Source organism: Ictalurus punctatus, chromosome 26, assembly GCF_001660625.3.
Source record: "Ictalurus punctatus breed USDA103 chromosome 26, Coco_2.0, whole genome shotgun sequence".
NCBI lineage: Eukaryota > Metazoa > Chordata > Actinopteri > Siluriformes > Ictaluridae > Ictalurus > Ictalurus punctatus.
The window spans coordinates 133,985-152,665 of NC_030441.2; the positions used below are offsets into that span (position 1 = coordinate 133,985).

Here is an 18,681-nt window from a genome sequence, read left to right on the forward strand (position 1 = left end):
CCTTTAAAAGTAATCGATAAAGACGACCCGAAATACATCAGTAACCCCGGCCTGAAAGACAAAGTGCACTGTCTAGTGAGTGTTCTACCAGCTGACAAAATCTCCCTCATCACTGACGACGTTATCCAGAAAATGAAAGCTGTTCGGGAAAAAGCTTGTGACTTAGGTACGTTTTCACGTAATTATAATTTCATCTTAAGCATGAACGCTAGATTATGTATAAGATAAGACAACAAGTGTTTCTGTTGATTCATCAGAGATTCCTCAAGTCATCGTCATGTCGATGGTTGACAGAGCGTGCTCTGTAGTTCAGGAGAACCTGAGTAAGATCTACACCAGCAAAAAAATCAAAGAGAAGGTGAGACCAGCAGCAACAGCCATCTCTTCCTCTATGTATTCCTTCCTCCGTGTATGTGCTGCCTGTAGGTCTCCAGTCTACTCTATGATAAAGCATAGAACATTTTAACAGGTATGTGCTCCTAACCTGACTTCCTCAAATACTGTGTAAGTCATGTTGTATCTGTTTATTTTAGATGAAGGAGTGCAGTGATAGACTGGGAGTCCCGATGAACTGCATCTTTCCTGTGCTGAACTACCACGAGCAGATCACCAACGACTTGATCATGGATATTCTGATTCTCATGGCAATGACTGATATCATTAGATTCGCCAGGGACTATGTTGAAGACCAGGTTTACAATGCTAATGAGTATGCTAAAAACCAATTTAAAAATTAATAAGTTCCCCCAGGTGTCTTGTTCAGTCTCCAACAGAGAAGTAACATGGAACTGGCTAGTTTCAGGAATTCACAATATGAACAGAGATGTGCTTGGAAATTATTAAAACATACTTAATCTTTTCAGTTTATTACACGCAATGATTAAACTGTCTTAGAGTATATTTAGTGTATGAGATTAAATACATTGGAAAATGGCCCCACTCCTCATCTATTTTAGTTATTCTGTTTATCACTTGTATTATTAGTTTATATAAGATTAAGCGTGATTTTTCTTCATCAGGATTGGAATAATAAACTCTGGGAGTGAGTGAGTCATGATAATCATAGAAAATATACTCTTAGATTATGTTTGATGTATTAATGGTTTAATACATGAAGTGTCACTGCTTTGAACATTTTTGGACCGTTGATTGAAAAATGGCTCCCTACTCGAAACACAGTGCTTGTCATTGACATCTGCTGGGGAAGATGGTGTACTACATGTGCAGCAAGGTTGTTGTTGTTGTTGCTGTTGTTGTTGTTTAATGAAACATAATCATTACAATACATTTTTCATTAATGGGTGAATCCATTTAACATCTGATGCTTGAAAAATCATTAGCAGGTGATGCAAAACATGCTCAACCCTGTTACCTGAACACATTCACCCTTATGAAACATTCAGAATATTCCCCAAGTTAAATCAAGTAACAAGTGGAAGTTGCATTATCTGAATTTCCTGAAGATCCATGGAAGAAGAAAAGTATTCATTAGTTTTCTAATGAAATTCTTTCTTTATTTTCTGTGATATTGCATGTTGAGGTCATGTTAAAAGGTATTTTCTTGTACTCGTCCTGTAAAGTCATTTTGGGTCATTTTCAGGGTATGTAGTGTAGAAGCAGTGAGTTAGTGAGTAATAAAGACTTGCACCATTACAGCCTAGACACTGTACAATAAAAACTGCACACATCCATGTTTCATATACAAAAAACACCATTTACTGCAGAAACACAATGAAATCTATACAGGAAGTGAAATCTACAGTAAAGAAATGTACAGGCTGGAGTAAAACGAGTGAGCTTTATATAGCAGATGCTTCAGACAGAAGTGTGTTATTAATACAGTAAGTTCACCTCGGACCATCACTCTGTAAATACCCAAATCCAACCGAGGCTCATTATTTAATAATATACAAGAATTCATATTCTGGGTATTGATTAGATTCATTTTAGTTTCTGCGCCTATTAATTCATCAAACGCTTCTGCTGTCTACATCCACTCAGAATGCATGAGCGCGTCACATTTATCAATTTAGTGTTCATACAGATCATACCATGATCCAAAATATTTATATTATAGTTTATAATATATATATATATATATTATTTATATTATAGTCATGTGTGTGTGTGTGTGTGTGTGTGTGTGTGTGTGTGTGTGTGTGTGTTAGCGAACATATGTCCCTAAGAATCTTTTACAGTCAGGACATGAATGATGAACATCCTGAAATGTTTGAATGCAGAAGGGAATCAAGCAGCATCCACAGATGAGCCTGAAACACACAGTAGACGTCTATCAGTGTTTTTCTACATGAAATAATCACAGTCTCACCTCCACACTAACTCCTCTGTGCTGCCAGGACTTAATCACGTGACTGACTGAATTATTTCAGGAGTTACTCTGATGTTGTGTCTTACCCCAGAAGTGTAAGCAGACAGCACATGCCCCATGCTGCACATCCGGGTTTATAAAGCACACTGGTGGTAATTTGGTGATGGCAGTGCGGGCAAATAATCACAGTGGGAGCATCACCCAGTCTTCCACCCAACAGCTGCGGTGGATTTACCTGATGGGGTGACGGCTGAGCAAACACTGAGGGACAGAATACGACACACATTCTGTCAGGGTGCAGAAGAAATTATTTGTAAGACAGAACCTCAAGTGGGATGTCACGGTTACAGATTTGTGTACCAAATTGGGCTTGATTTGGAATAAGAGTTCGGGCGGAGGTGTTTTGGACTAGTTTGAAAATATTCCGCGGCTGCTAAGACCTAGTATTAAGAAAAGAATGAAAATCATTGATATCTCGGGAATTTCCTCAACAAAAAGTGGGAAACAATAGCTAACACTAGCTCTGTAGTCTGAAAGGAGATCCAACAATTGTATTAGTTTTATCAAGTGTCTTTTATTCCAAATTAAGACTGTTTATTGAGATGTGAAGAAAATGAAGGATGTTTATTCATTTTCGTCTGGTGACTAAAATAATTACTTGGGTTTTATTTTTTATTTTTTAGATGAATGATTGAATGAATATACTACTCATATACTGCCGGGATTGTTGGGCTGTTTTCAGATCTTTTTGCTCAGGTTTTGAGATGTATTTGGGCTGGATATGTTGCTGACACCTGGCAACCCTGTGTATAAACAGACAAGACTGAAATAACGCTGCGTTGTCTGGCAGATACAAGATAAAATAAAATGCCATGGTGTGTGTATATTTCTTTATTTGTTTACTTAAATTAATGTCCAAAACATTCAAATAAACACACTGTACTTCATTCATTAATGGACAAACGCATGACAGAATAATTGACATGTTCTGACAACGTTGTTGTAACAGAGAGCTCATTAAGGCTGAGTGAGGGTCTGTTATCCAAATCATAAGCAAGAAACAAGGAAAGGTCACGAAACTAGGAATCAGAGGCAGCGCAATAAACTACCAGACTTCATGTCCTTGTGCTTTTTACAGTTTGTGATGGGGAATGATGGGAAAAAACGAGGAAGTGGTTTAAAACTGGGGCGAGAGTGCCCTCTGGTGCTGTGTAGGGGAATTGAATGGGCTGGATGTCACAGTTGTATCTTCATGTATATATTTCATAATAAAGCTATTCTGAATAAAGCTAAATGATACTGAATAACAGTAAATATAGTTTCATAATGGTATCAATCATTTCGCAGGTAAAAACGGAGTCACTGACCTTGCTGTGTTTGATGTACGGCCGTGACCTCTGTGGGAATGCTGAGGATAGGATAAGGAGACGTGGTGTTGTTCAACTGCAGAGGCGGGACACCTACTACAAATAAAAATCTAATGGATTACTTACTTACTTCTGGATTGTGATTGGGTCAGTAGGTGACCCTAACCCTAACCCGACCATTCTTTCTCCAAACATGATGAGCTGAATTATTACCCAAGAGTTCTAGTTTAAGTCTGAATTCATTTGAAGTTTGTTTAAATTTTGGGAAATAGAACCAGTTAAGTTTGTTAGAAAATATGGCAGGTAGATACACACAAAGATAATGATAAAAAAACAAACAAACAGTCCATTATCAGTTGAGAGAATTATGAGCTGGAGTGATGTAGTTGAGTTTGAGGAACCGTCAGAGCCAGAATTCACGCCCCATGCTGATTCATGCTGATCGCAGTAATTACATTACACCTCGAGTAAAAAAAGAAGATGTTCATTACTGAGAGCAGAGACGTCACTGAGTTGCATGACGCCTCAGACTCACCTGCTTCCCCATAAGTAGGAGGTGGTGTTAAAGATTGTGGACTCTGAATAGCTTCAGTATATGAGGGCAGTGGAGGCGTGAAAGCGACTGCAGAAACAGTGGCTTCAGGAAAATCCATTTACGCCTTGAAAGGAAGAAAAAGACATTCATTCATTCAGCCATGTTGATACGCCAGCTGTTATTTCACTGTCAGTCCATCACTCTTAATAAACCGAAGCATCTCGATCAAACAGATCAAATACATAAAAACAAGAAAAGAAAATACTATATGTACAGTACAGAATGGCTGAACAATACATATCCTGTAGCTGCTACAGCAAACACCCAAGGAATACGATATATCTTTAAAAACAGCTGTAATGGGACATAATGTACAGTGCTTAATTATTTAGTAAAGTTGCTTATAAATTGTCTTCTGGCAAAACTGAACTAAAAATTCACCAAAAAAAGGTTGTATGTGCGCTCCGAGTCCAAATCCAGCAACCAGCATGTTATTATATGGGACGTGGGGGGGGGGGGCAGAGAATGCAGAGGAAACTTTAAGGCAAGAAATCCCAGGATCCTGATCTAAAGCAGTTTTTTCCCCAACTCTCTACAGAATACAGAGAATAAACTCTTAAGTGTTGGTCTGTGTGTAGATGGGTTTTACTGCAGGTTTTGTTCTAGTTCAGCTACAGATCTGACGATCAAACAGGCGCTGAATGAGCTGACGCTGTGTCTGTAAAGGTTTCCCAGGACTCTCTGATGTTAGGAATGACAATTCTACAGCGTTATGTTATTATTCACATGGTAAAGCAGGAAACACCAACCGCAGTGATCTCCGTTAGCTCCCTAAATGTCTTACCGGATTATTCTGTAGCTTCTCTGCAAATCTGCTGTATTTATTACTGAACAACTTACCGCACTTTTCTTTTGTCTTCTTTTCTTTCTTTTTTTACTCCTCCAGCGTGTCATTCTTCCTCAACGATTTACTTTTATCTCTTGCTCTCATGTTGATCCTCTCACTGCTGTGTGTTTATCTCCGAACCATCCGTGTCAAATGTACTTCCTTTGTATTTATGATCATTAGCATACAACATACCGACCAAACCAGTTCACCTATCTGATTTTGCATTCCATTGCTATGAACTGCCATGGGTGTGTGTGTGTGTGTGTGTGTGTGTGTGTGTGTGTGTGTGACAAAAATTTTGATTGAAACACGCAGTTATATTTGACTAATCTCCTGAAGCTTCTCTAACCCACTCCAGCGTCGCTTATTCCTGTAATGGCTCACGTTTTTGCACCTGCTGCTCAGGTACGTAGTGGTGGCGAGTTTCCGTGTCTGAACCCTCACGGCTGTCCAGAACAATTATCATATACTGTATAGAGCTCCTTTTTAAAAAAAATAATAATAAACTGTAGCCTAAAAGTACTCGAATGAAAGAAAAGTTATCTAGTAAAATAAAAATATTATATACGCTATACGCTCAAAAGTATGTGCATCCCGATTATCATACCCACATGTCTTTGTTGAACGTCTCATTCTCCACGCTCCAGTCTTCTGGGAAGGATTTCCACTAGATTTTGAGCGTGGCCGTGGGGATTTGTGTTCATTCAGCTACAAGAGCGTTAGTGAGGTTGAGGTCAGGCGCTGATGTTGACGTGAGGAGACTCCAGTTCCTGTTTGTCCCCGCCAGCCGAGATTGCGTACAATGATTCAACATCAATACATTTTTAGATTTTTTAAAATTCCGTTTTCAACAGGATTTTTAAAGATGTCTCAGATCAAACTGTTTAAATGACTGAACACAAAGCCTTTAGACGGCAACCAGCGGGTGTTTTTTATTCATTTTATATCAAACAACATGTTGTACATGATCGATGCTTTTCCCAAGTCAGATGACTGAGATTGAATGGAATGTAAGGAAAGACCACGAAGAATTGAATTTATTCTTATCCATAAACAGATAATACAGTTTCGGTAGTTTCACACAGATCTGAATCAGCGTTAGTTCATGTGGGAGATGTTTTCAGAGCTCGTCTTTGCTGCTGGATGTGTTCGACGCTTTCTCTGACTCTTCTGTGGATTCACTTGAGACCTGAACAGAAAAACAGTTCAAACATTACAGAAAAGCACCTTCCAGGTAAACACAGCGATTCTCTCGGGCGTAGAGGATCGTTTTTGTAATAAGGGCACTATTACACCTCAGAGACCAAGCTGTATTACAGACATTCCTTGAAATTCAAGTGTAAATGTATACTGTATTTACACTTTATTCATTAATCGATTTTACCCAAGATACTCGGCGGCTATTTAAGACATAACTAACCTCATCTTTGCTTTCCTGGTCCTCATCTTCATCCTCATCGTCTTCTTCCTCTGGCAATACTCCACCGTTATCCAGGAATTTAACAAACGTCTCCAAATCCCTGCTTCCGTTATAATCAATCACCTGATGTCACAGGGTTTAAAACAGGACGTGATCCTTTTGCTCAGAAACAAATATTTAATATATCACACATCCACAAAGTTAACACACACACAGAAAGTTCTAGCACCGGCACTACGCCGTAAGACCAGGGTTTTACAGCTGACATGTTTTATGTCATCAGTTAAGTTCTAGGATTGAAGATTTGACTTTATTTTGTAAGAGTGCATTAAGACGTGGTCTAATATGTAAACGTACATGTGAATGCTCGCTGCTATTTGAATATGTTAATGACTCGTGTGTTATTTTACACTCGTACTGCTGTTAATGATATATATACAGTTCTGTGTAGGTGGTTTCATGATTATTTGCACTTATTACCGTAAAGGTAATATAAAATAGACTTGATCAAACATCATTGGCTTCTCAGCAGGTGTTATTTCTGAAATCTGGCCCAAAAATACCTCCGATGTTTTCTTATGACTTTAAATTAAAGGTCAGAATTGTGAGAGGCTCAATTATTTTGGGTAAACTCTCCAAACAGCGTTACAGCTATATGTTATTACTGATATTAACTCAAAACTGTATGCAAACAGAATGCTTAATAATCAGCCACTGAGTTCAAATGTTGATGGAGGGATAGTATGTGATGAACACGGTGCTAATGTAGTAGAAGCGGTGAGAAGAGTTCAGTGTTGGTGCAGTTGGTTGCTGACCTTCCTCTCAGTCCCTGCTGGAAAATATTTCAGGGTGGGATAACCCTGCACCGTCACGTCCTCTACGTCATTGGCCGTGGCATCCATCTTGGCTATGATGATGTTTTCATGGTCCTTGTACTTTTCCCCAAGCTTTTCCCATTCAGGGGCAAGTTCCTTACAGTGGCCACACCAAGGGGCATCTGAGAGAATGGTGTAATATCACACACACACACACACACACACACACACGCAGACAAACACACACACACCGTCAAACACTTGCCCGCATACACATACACATGAAGTTGACTTTAGGAAAAATTCCAGAATGACGATTCCCGCTTACAGAATTCCACAAAGACGTTCCTGGTTTCATCAAAGACGACTTGTTCAAAGTTTTTTCCCACGAGGACTTTGACAGGATTCTTATCCCAGTCCTCGGGAATGTCTTCACTCTTCAAATGAGGCTACATTATAATAAAAAACATTAAAAGAGTAATAATAGAGATCATTTGGAAACTAAGCAAGACATGTATGATCTTAGAGTTTATAAATCAATCAACTCTGTTAACACAGGAAATGTGATTTTGTCCAAATCATTTTTTTAAAAAGCACAAGCCTTTATGATAGAAATCATGCACAAGAAATCCTTTAAATTGTGATATGTATTGCAGATAGTCTTAGTATTAAAATGTAGGAAAAGTTTATTAGTGTTATATTAATGATCTGATTTAACATTCAACACAGACATGTCCATGCTGGACCACCAGAGGGCGCCCTCCTCTGTATTTTAAACATCTTTGGTTGTCATAATTATTTCCTGTTTGTTGTGTGTAAAGGACACACGGAGCCGTGGTTTTGTGGATAGGTGACCTGCGTATGGCCTTTGCCCTGTCTTGGCTGGGGTTTTTTTGCCCCTGTCTGCCCCTCTGGATTTGTTCTCACCTCTGATTTCCGGGATTTTGCCCTTCCCTGTTTTTTCTCACCATGATTTTCGATGTCTCTGATCATTTGGGGTTGGACCTGGGATGCTTTTGACCTTGTGTCTTGTCTCAATAAACCTTTACGTATGGATCCGTACACCTTGTCCGAGAGCCTTTTGTCACATGGACACGGGGAATTTTAACCTGCAGTATTTTTGAAATTTAAAAAACAACACACGTCTGTGACGGAGGATTTTGTTTGTGATTGTGTACCACGTACATACAGGGAAGCAAATTAATAGACTGGGACAAACAAATTTTGTGTCTAGGGCTTGTAGTTTTCAGTCATAATTTCATAATGCTGACTATTTCTTTGATAGAAGAAAAGGATCACACACTCCTTCATTACTGTTAGTCTATGTTAATGCGCTAGCATGCGATTCATTATTAAATTACACTAGCTACCCCTTTTAAGCCTAGTCACATTTAAGGGCAGCCAAGAAATGGGACTGAGCGGCACACTGGCTTTCTGCTTGAACTACCAAGGGTCCAAGCCTGCCATCTTCTAGGTCGCGTCCGAGTTTTTCTTTGATCATTTTATCAAAAGAACGATGAATTGCCTAACCTTGATTTTGCCATCCAGTACGTCCTGACAGAAGGTTTTCAGCGTGTCCTTGTCGATGGCTGTTTCTGCCATGGCGAACTTCTTCAGTGTGTCGGTGTTAATCAAACGGAGAACTGGGGCTTCACTCGCAGACAGACCAAAATAGTTTAGCACATGGGAAACATCTGTGGTGATGTCTATCTTGACGAACAGGATCTATAATCACACAGAGACACATTACTGTTAAGCATAATAATGATGGAAGGCCAACGTGGCTGCTTGCGGGAAACGTACTTTCTCTTTAAAGTCCTTGGCTACGGCTCTGTAGACCTCCAGCAGAGCATTGTGGGACTCAGTGCTGGTGTTGATGAAGAGAAGAAGGTGGTTGTGGACTTTATTAGAAAAGATCTTGTCTCCATTCTGTAGAGACGGAACAGGAAAGAAATATTACGTGATCACATTGCAGCAATTATTTACTGTGCTTTAATTGGTTTAATTAATTACCTCTTCATTAAACTCAATAATGAGCTCAAGGCTGTTGGTCTTGATGAACGAGACGAGCTCATCCTTGTCCAGCTTGTCCTCCTCAGACAGAGGCATGTCTGCTCGCTTGTCATCGAACTGCAACACACCAAAAAACCAAAAAAAAAAACATGACCGTTGTTTAAACTCATTGAAATTCTTATTTTAATAAGAGTTAATAAAAATGGCTGAATTCGATTGATCACATCACCTTTTTGAAAAGCACGACGGATTCCTTTTCTACTTTGTACTTCTCGAAGAGCTCAGGACTGCTTGTGATGCCGAAGTTAACGTCCACGATGTCCAGCGCAATATCATTAAACATTTTGGCTTTCTCTCCTTCCAAGTCCTGAACGAGAGAGAGAGAGAGAGAGAGAGAGAGAGAGAGAGAGAGAATATCAGTGAAAAACGCCCCATGATGGAAGAATAAACAACAGATAAATAGAAAATAGTCCTGAGAAGCTACACCAAGTACTATAAAGAATGACAGAAATTAATGTGGGCTTGAGTTAACCTGGACTGTGAAAAGCCTCGCAATTAATCTGCTGAAAGAACTGAGATTATTTAGAAGGTTTAAAATACAGTAAATTGGATATTCCTGCTTACTAAAATAACTTCTACGGAAATTTTACCTTAAAGAATCCGACCACGACCACACTGTGTGCATCGAGCAGCTCCTGAGCGGCTGCGTAGTCCTTCAGAAGAGCAGCGCTCGGTCCCATGCGCCGCTGCAGCCACTCTATAATCCCCTTAACATTGCGCTTTCCTTTAACGCATGAAACACGAGCGTGACTACTTTCATATATGTAGGTTGTATTAACAGTCACTACATCCGTACTAAATCCATTAATTCCTCAAGTAATTGTTTTAAGAAAAATGCTAAGCTAGGCACATTCCAGCTTCACCGACTTCACGTACCTGTAAACTCGGTGGCATTCTGTCTGCGGCCTTCCGTGAACAATTTCAGTGTCGGAAAGTTGTTGACCTCAAACTCTTTAGCAAGTTCCTTCTCCTCCGTCGCGTCGACCTTGGCCAGTCGTACAGGAGAGGACTGGTTCTTCAGCTGTGCTGCGGCTTCGGCGTAAACCGGCTCGAGGGCCTGACAGTGGCGACACCACGGAGCGTCTGCGTACGCGAGAGGAAGAGTGAACACCAGGTACGGATCTACAGGACCTCTTACTGCTGGACGATGGAGTCACCGTCACGTTCACACAGAAATAAATAACGCCGTAACACACTCTTAATACGTTCATAATTAAATATATTCCATCTTCATCAGTACTGTTGATTATAACCGAGATCCTGCGTGCTTTTCTGAGAATTTTTACTCTGCATTGTTTAAGTGGTTTAAGGAGCAGTGTTTGAAGCCATGGGTAAATGAACAACCGAGAGTGATACGTGTCCTTCCTAATCTCGGCCATGTCTAACCTCACACCATGGGAGAATGTACATCTGTGCTGGTGGACCTGCTGTAGATAAGATCTAAACCCTGGATGTTTTCTCGCAGTGTGCTAGGCCAGCTGTTCGGGAGAAAGAAGAACTGGAGGCTGAGACATTTCTATAGTCTGAGACCAGGAAAGTGTAGTAAAGTATCTATCTGCAGCATAAAAACGTCATCATCATCATCATCATCATAATAATAATATTAGGGTTAGTAGGGTTAATAGTAGCCGGAATAAAAATAAAGTGGTAGTAGTATTAGTTTTAGATGCAATAGCAGTAGTAAGAGTAATAATTTTCTTAATATCTGTGAAAATAAATATAAATATGAAGGATTTGAAAAGAGCTTTTTAGAGGAGCACAGCATCACCAGGAGAAAACAACATCTGTCCGGTGTAGTCAGCATTTATGACGTGTATTCGTGTTTAAATAATAATTCAACGTAAGGTATTATTGTCCAGGGGTTAAGCAGGCGACAACACTTACAGAATTCCACAAGCAGGTACGTGTTCTCACTCAGAGCCCTCGCGAAGTTCTCCTCATGCAGCACCAGGACATTCTTCTCCTCAGAAATTTCATCTGTCTTTTCCTTTTTCTCAGTCTCAGTCTCACTGTGGGTTTTGTCCTCTGTGCTGGGATTCTCCTCAGCCACCTCGGGCTCGGCCCGCGTGCACAGCAGGAGAAGAGCGAAGATCAGAGCGCATGAAGGCTTCATAACTCACACTTTTGTCCTCACACTCTGTCCTCACACCGCTGATAAACACGTGTGAACAGTGACGAGTCACACACAGGAGAGTGCGTGGAGCAAATCTACTGGTCCTCTGTTCAACTCTGCACTCACTGAGAGGAGGAGAACATGTCTAATCTAACACACTACAGTCACTGAGAGGAGAACATGTCTGATCTAACACACTACAGTCAGTGAGAAGAGGAGAACATGTCTGATCTAACACACCACAGTCAGTGAGAAGAGGAGAACATGTCTGATCTAACACACTACAGTCAGTGAGAAGAGGAGAACATGTCTGATCTAACACACTAGACTCAGTGAGAAGAGGAGAACATGTCTGATCTAACACACCACAGTCAGTGAGAAGAGGAGAACATGTCTGATCTAACACACTACAGTCAGTGAGAAGAGGAGAACATGTCTGATCTAACACACTACAGTCAGTGAGAAGAGGAGAACACACTCTTATAACACACTGTTGTGTTGTTGTATTTGAAGAGAATTGTTGTTGTGTTTAATGTCATTTCTCTTCCACAGACTTCCACAGGAACTAAAGTGGGTCAGACGTTAGGAATTCACAGATTAATGCATAAACATTCAGACTTCTGAAGTACTTTAATGATTATATTTGAAGGAAAAGTGTAGTTATAGTGTTTTATTGATATATTTTAGTGACTGAAACAAGAACATGAATTGTTGAAGGAAACTTTACTTGTATTTAAAATATCTTTTATTTTCTATAAACATAAAGATCTGTAAATGGATCATCAGTGGATCAGAGAGAAGAGAAGAGCTGCATTACTTTTATTACATTACTGTGTTGGACGGTGTGACTCGTGCCTCATGTTGGTCAGGATGCTAAAAGCTAGCAGTAAAACATGTAGTGCCTGATTAGGCACTCGTTCACATGTTACAGCTTACTGTCTCACATTATCTCACACTGTCTCACGCTATCTCACACTGTCTCACACTGTCTCACACTGTCTCACATTATCTCACACTGTCTCACACTATCTCACACTGTCTCACACTGTCTCACACTATCTCACACTGTCTCACATTATCTCACACTGTCTCACACTGTCTCACACTGTCTCACACTATCTCACACTGTCTCACACTGTCTCACACTATCTCACACTGTCTCACACTATCTCACACTGTCTCACACTATCTCACACTGTCTCACACTGTCTCACACTATCTCACACTGTCTCACACTGTCTCACACTATCTCACACTGTCTCACACTATCTCACATTATCTCACACTGTCTCACACTGTCTCACACTGTCTCACACTATCTCACACTGTCTCACACTGTCTCACACTATCTCACACTGTCTCACACTGTCTCACACTATCTCACACTGTCTCACACTATCTCACACTATCTCACACTGTCTCACACTGTCTCACACTATCTCACACTATCTCACACTGTCTCACATTGTCTCACACTGTCTCACACTGTCTCACACTGTCTCACACTATCTCACACTGTCTCACATTGTCTCACATTGTCTCACACTATCTCACACTGTCTCACACTATCTCACACTATGTCACACTATGTCACACTATCTCACACTATCTCACATTATCTCACACGGTCTCACACTATCTCACACTGTCTCACACTATCTCACACTATGTCACACTATCTCACACTATCTCACACTGTCTCACACTGTCTCACACTATCTCACACTGTCTCACACTAGCTCACACTAGCTCACACTGTCTCACACTGTCTCACACCGTCTCACACCATCTCACATTATCTCACACTGTCTCACACTATCTCACACTGTCTCACACTATCTCACACTGTCTCACACTATCTCACACTATCTCACACTGTTTCACACTATTTCACACTCTCACACTGTCTCACACTGTCTCACACTATCTCACATTATCTCACACTATCTCACACTGTCTCACACTGTCTCACACCGTCTCACACCATCTCACATTATCTCACACTGTCTCACACTGTCTCACACTATCTCACACTATCTCACATTATCTCACACTGTCTCACACTCTCACACTGTCTCACACTGCCTCACACTGTCTCACACTATCTCACATTATCTCACACTATCTCACACTGTCTCACACTGTCTCACACCATCTCACACTGTCTCACACTATCTCACACTATCTCACATTATCTCACACTGTCTCACACTGTCTCACACTATCTCACACTATCTCACATTATCTCACACTGTCTCACACTATCTCACACTGTCTCACACTGCCTCACACTGTCTCACACTATCTCACACTGTCTCACACTGTCTCACACCATCTCACACTGTCTCACACTATCTCACACTATCTCACATTATCTCACACTGTCTCACACTATCTCACACTGTCTCACACTGCCTCACACTGTCTCACACTATCTCACACTGTCTCACACTGTCTCACACTATCTCACACTGTCTCACACTGCCTCACACTGTCTCACACTATCTCACATTATCTCACACTGTCTCACACTGTCTCACACTCACGTTATCTCAAATTGTCTCACACTATCTCACACTGTCTCATTTATTACAGTAAGATATTTGAATGACAAATTTACATTTTTTTATTTGATGAACATCATTGTGTATTGTGTGTATTTGTTTATTGTTTGTGTGTGTGTGTATGTGTGTGTGTATTTGTATGTGTGTATTACTGTATGTGTGTATTTGTGTATTGTTTGTATTTGTGTATTGTGTGTATTTGTGTGTATGTATGTGTGCATGTATTTGTGTGTGTTTGTGTGTGTGTGTTAGTGTGTATGTGTATATGTGTGTGCATTAGTGTGTGTGTGCATTAGTGTGTATGTCTATGTGTATATGTGTGTGTGTGTGTATTAGTGTATGTGTGTATTAGTGTGTGTGTGTGTGTGTGTGTGTGTGTGTGTTCATGCGTCCTCGTGTGTATTTCTGCTCCTAAGGAAGCTGGTATTCACAGCTGAACTCGCCGGCGTTGTCTCTCTCTGAAGCCCAGTGCGCGAGTAAGTCGCTGAAGTCCGGAGTACTGGAGCTGCTCAGGCTGATCACCGGAATGTTGGTGTTACTGCTCATGGTTTCTGTGGAGCAAATCCCCACATCCTGGATATCAGCACCGACACAGAGGTGTTCAGGATGAGGCTCAGTCCAGAAGCTGCTGGGGAGACGCCGCTGAATCATGGGTAATCCCTGCTTCTTCACCTGGGTGTTCTGGAAGAGCTCTGCGAGCGGCCCGAGGTTTTCCGGCTCGTCTCCCTGATCCGATGATGCCGCTCGAATGAAGTCGGAATAGTACCGCTGCCGGCCGGTGACCTCAAGACGCGACCTTCCTGCGTAGACATCGCACGTGTCCGAGTCTTGGTTCCGTCCGAAATAACGCTGCACGTCGCTGCTGATGAGCTCGGCGAATCGTAGCAAGCGATCCGTCATCTCAGTGTACAGATCAGAAGCTAACGCATCTGTGACCTGAGACTCGACACCTGTGGAAAACTCCTCCTCCTCCTCCTCAAAGCTGTCCTCCACCTCGTCCCTCAGCTCCTCTTCATATTCGTCTTCAAGCTCATCTTCATCAGCAGGAATGAAGCAGGTCTGAGCTGGACGGCTCGCTCCGAAACCACTCAGGGTTCTGATTACACTCGCTGCCATCCTACCAATAACACATTCCAACAACATGAGATATGACCTACACTCTCAGAAATATACATACCAAACCCTACGGGTCCTTGTCACTGGGTCGGTACCAGCAAGGGTCCAGCTTGTGTTCCTGTAGTATGTGTGTTGTACCTGGGAAGGTGTGTGTAAAGTATTTATAAAGATATATCAATGGTTATTAAACCCCAATTATAAATCTTAAATCGTTTTTAAAGGGTCCACATTTCCAGGTAAAAGACACATTAAAGGTACAAAAGTCGTAATAGTGATGAATCCAGCGCAGTTTATTACTTTCTTTTAATACAATATTCATTCGGTACATTTTACTATTCACAATTTAGTATCATTTTAAAGCTGTCCAAATATTTTAGCTTGTTTGTCTTATATACAGTGGAGCATATGAGATTTACCTCAAATGAAAAATGCAGTATAATTTCTTCTTCTTCTTCTTATTATTATTATTATAATAATTATTATTAAATATGTACAGGGTTTTGTGGTAACCATCAGGCACTTTGGAGAAGAAAAACGGTGCTGCTTGTCTGTTTTAGTTCAGATGTACACTTTACTTGAAAATTTCTTATGTATTACTCCACAGAACGTCGTGTTCCAGAACGTACATGTTTAAGAAACGGATGTAAATCTGTCGTGATGTATAAAATAATCAGCGGCTCTGCTCTGTAAATCCACGATGTATTTAATGATTTAATCTATTTAATCAATCTCTGCTGTATTGCTCTTTGATATGAAATCATCTCATTTTGAAGGAGAAATAAAGAAAAAGAATTAACGTAGCAGACGTTCAGCATGCAGAACCGTGATGTGTTCAATAAATATGACACTCTTCTATGTGGAGAACTCTCCCAGAAAAATAGGTACTGAAAGTACCGTTCCTCCTCCTTGTGGTGATACCCTTATCTTCTGTACATTTAATATGGAAATGTTGCTAAAAGAAAAAGAAAAAAAAGTAAGGTACTGAACTAGACTATAAAGCTTTAAATGTAAAAGAAACGCACTAAAGGTACTAAAGGTACTAAGCTCAAAGACAAGGAAAGGTACTGATTATTTTGTGTGTAGTTATAATCAGATTTGAGATTAATGATCTTTAAGGTGTGTTAAATCATGTTTAAAGGTTTTAAAGGTAGTCTCGTGCCCACTGCAGCGTCAAGGTCAAGTACACTTTGGTACCTTTAGATCTAAGAGGTTCCGTGTTTATATATTCGGTTCTCAGTGCATGAGGCGAGGTTTGTTGTTGTTGTTGTTGTTGTTGTTGTTGATTTGTTTTCTTACCGTGCACCGGTGCAGGTCCGCGCGCTCGTCGGTCTCGCTGTTGTACATTCTCTATCTGCGCGAGCATTTTATACCCACCGGCAGTGCGGCGCGCGCGCGCGCACCCCCGTGCCTCTGTGTTTTCTCAGCAAATATTTGCGCGCACGAGGCTGTGTAATTGTGCCTGTGCGCAAACAGAGCGCGAGGCGAGCCGCGGCGCCCGGCAACCGGAGGAGAGAGCGGAAACGGGCGCGGAGGTCGCGAGCTGCCGTGATGGTGCGCGTTTGCCGGGGGACGCTCGAGTGTCTCTGCGCCATGCAAACACACACACACACACACACACAAACACACAGAGCGCAAACACGGTCTTGCGCAAACAGCCAGGAGCGCAGCCGTTATCGCTCACTTAAGGCGGACCTAAAAAGGCGTGAAATCGGATCTCACGCCATTTTGAGTTCTGAATGAGCCCCTTTATAAAATCCCATTAAAGAGATAAGGAGAGTCAATTCCGTGTGTGTTTTATGTACTGTTCATTTTACACCAAACAAAAATCCACAAAGATGTGATTTAACCATTCTGATCATATCGTGTCCAAAATAAACTCAGAGAGAGAGAGAGAGAGAACCAAAGAGCTTAAAACTGAACATCTGCTCCAACATCTGCCATCAGGAGAATAATGCCTTTAATAAAAATATATAATAATAATACTTTCATCACTTTCATGACAACACTAAAGTCACAGAAAGATAACAATCTTCAGCGCCAGGACATTTATTCCATTTGGCAGACGCACTCATCCAGAGCGACTTATACATTTATCTCAGTTATATCTGAGCAGTTGAGGGTTAAGGGCCTTGCTCAAGGGCCCAGCACTGCCATATTGGAGGTGCTGGGATTTTGAACTCACGACCTTCTGATCAGAAATCCAATGCCTTAACCACTGAGTTTCCACCACCACCACCACAGACTTAAACACTGAGACTGTGTCTGAGTCCCGAACACTAATAGGAAGACTGTTCCATAACTGTGGGGCTCTATAAGAGAAAGCTCTTCCCCCTGCTGTAGCCTTCACTATTCCAGGTACCAACAAATAGCCTGCATCTTTTTAATTGAAGTAGGCGTGGTGGATCATAACAGACCAAAAGTTTGCTCAGGTACTGTGGCACGAGACCGTTTAGTGCTTTATAGGTTAATAATAGTATTTTATAATCAGTGTGAGATTTCACTGGGAATAAATGCAGTGTGGATAAGATCGGGGTGATGAGGTCGTATCTTCTGGTTCTAGTTAGGACTCTAGCAGCTGCATTCTGGACTAACTGGAGTTTGTTTATGCTCCTACTGGAACATCCAGACAGTAAGGCATTACAGTAATCTAGTCTAGAGGTGACGAAAGCATGAACTAATATTTCTACATCATGTAGTGACAATATGTTTCTTATCTTAGAAATATTTCTGAGATGAAAGAAGGCTATCCTAGTAATATTATCTACATGAGCATCAGATGATAGGCTGGAGTCAATAATCACTCCAAGGTCTTTTACTGCTGCACATGATGAAACAAAGTCCATCCAGAGTTACTGTGAGATCAGAAAGATTATTTCTAGCTACACGTGGTCCTAGTACAAGTTCTTCTGTCTGATCAGAATTAAGTAAAAGGAAGTTAGTTAACATCCAACGTCTAATGTCCTTTACACAATCTTCAACTTTACTAAGCTGCTGTCTGTCCTCTGGCTTCGCTGAAACATACAGCTGTGTATCATCAGCATAACAGTGGAAGCTAATTCCATGTTTACGAATAATTTGACCTAGAGGTAGCATATATAAAGTAAAAAGCAGTGGGCCTAACACAGAACCTTGTGGAACACCAAATTTGACCTCGGTATGCGTGGAGAAGTCTCCATTTACATCTACGAACTGATAACGATTGGTCAGATAAGACCTGAGCCAGGAGAGGACTGTTCCCTTAATACCAACAACATTTTCTAATCTATCAAGGAGAATAGTGTGATCTATAGTATCAAAAGCTGCACTAAGGTCGAGTAACACAAGCAGCGAGACACAACCCTGATCAGAGGTCAGTAGAAGGTCATTTACTACTTTAACTAACGCTGTCTCTGTGCTATGATGAGGTCTAAATCCTGACTGAAACATTTCATGAATGCTGTTCCTATGTAAGTACGAGCAG

General features: G+C 41.0%; 3 protein-coding genes across 4 annotated transcripts; all 3 read right to left on the minus strand.

The window, feature by feature from the left end:
- Positions 1-1,693: 1,693 nt before the first annotated feature.
- On the minus strand, positions 1,694-5,288 carry si:dkeyp-75b4.8 (lipopolysaccharide-induced tumor necrosis factor-alpha factor homolog). Of its 2 annotated transcripts, none has more exons than XM_047151246.2 (5): positions 5,132-5,288; positions 4,232-4,355; positions 3,697-3,789; positions 2,416-2,590; positions 1,694-2,270 (listed from the first exon to the last, which is right to left on the minus strand). In XM_047151246.2, the coding sequence occupies exons 2-5, from the start codon at positions 4,347-4,349 to the stop codon at positions 2,165-2,167; spliced, it is 492 nt and encodes a 163-aa protein (XP_047007202.1). In that variant the 5' UTR covers positions 4,350-4,355; positions 5,132-5,288; the 3' UTR covers positions 1,694-2,164. The 2 variants fall into 2 exon arrangements, with proteins under 2 accessions (XP_047007202.1, XP_017312982.1); XM_017457493.3 differs by having other exon boundaries at positions 3,697-3,792; positions 5,132-5,285.
- A 738-nt stretch (positions 5,289-6,026) lies between these two features.
- pdia2 (protein disulfide isomerase family A, member 2) lies at positions 6,027-11,621 on the minus strand. The gene is made up of 11 exons (XM_017457485.3): positions 11,313-11,621; positions 10,305-10,511; positions 10,019-10,152; positions 9,598-9,735; positions 9,369-9,485; positions 9,159-9,284; positions 8,886-9,080; positions 7,684-7,804; positions 7,356-7,537; positions 6,541-6,663; positions 6,027-6,309 (listed from the first exon to the last, which is right to left on the minus strand). Exons 1-11 carry the CDS (start codon positions 11,539-11,541, stop codon positions 6,241-6,243), a joined length of 1,641 nt encoding a protein of 546 aa, XP_017312974.1. The 5' UTR covers positions 11,542-11,621; the 3' UTR covers positions 6,027-6,240.
- Positions 11,622-13,801: 2,180 nt separating this feature from the next.
- percc1 (proline and glutamate rich with coiled coil 1) lies at positions 13,802-16,650 on the minus strand. The gene is made up of 2 exons (XM_017457492.3): positions 16,518-16,650; positions 13,802-15,222 (listed from the first exon to the last, which is right to left on the minus strand). The coding sequence occupies exon 2, from the start codon at positions 15,219-15,221 to the stop codon at positions 14,517-14,519; it is 705 nt and encodes a 234-aa protein (XP_017312981.1). The 5' UTR covers position 15,222; positions 16,518-16,650; the 3' UTR covers positions 13,802-14,516.
- Positions 16,651-18,681: the final 2,031 nt, after the last annotated feature.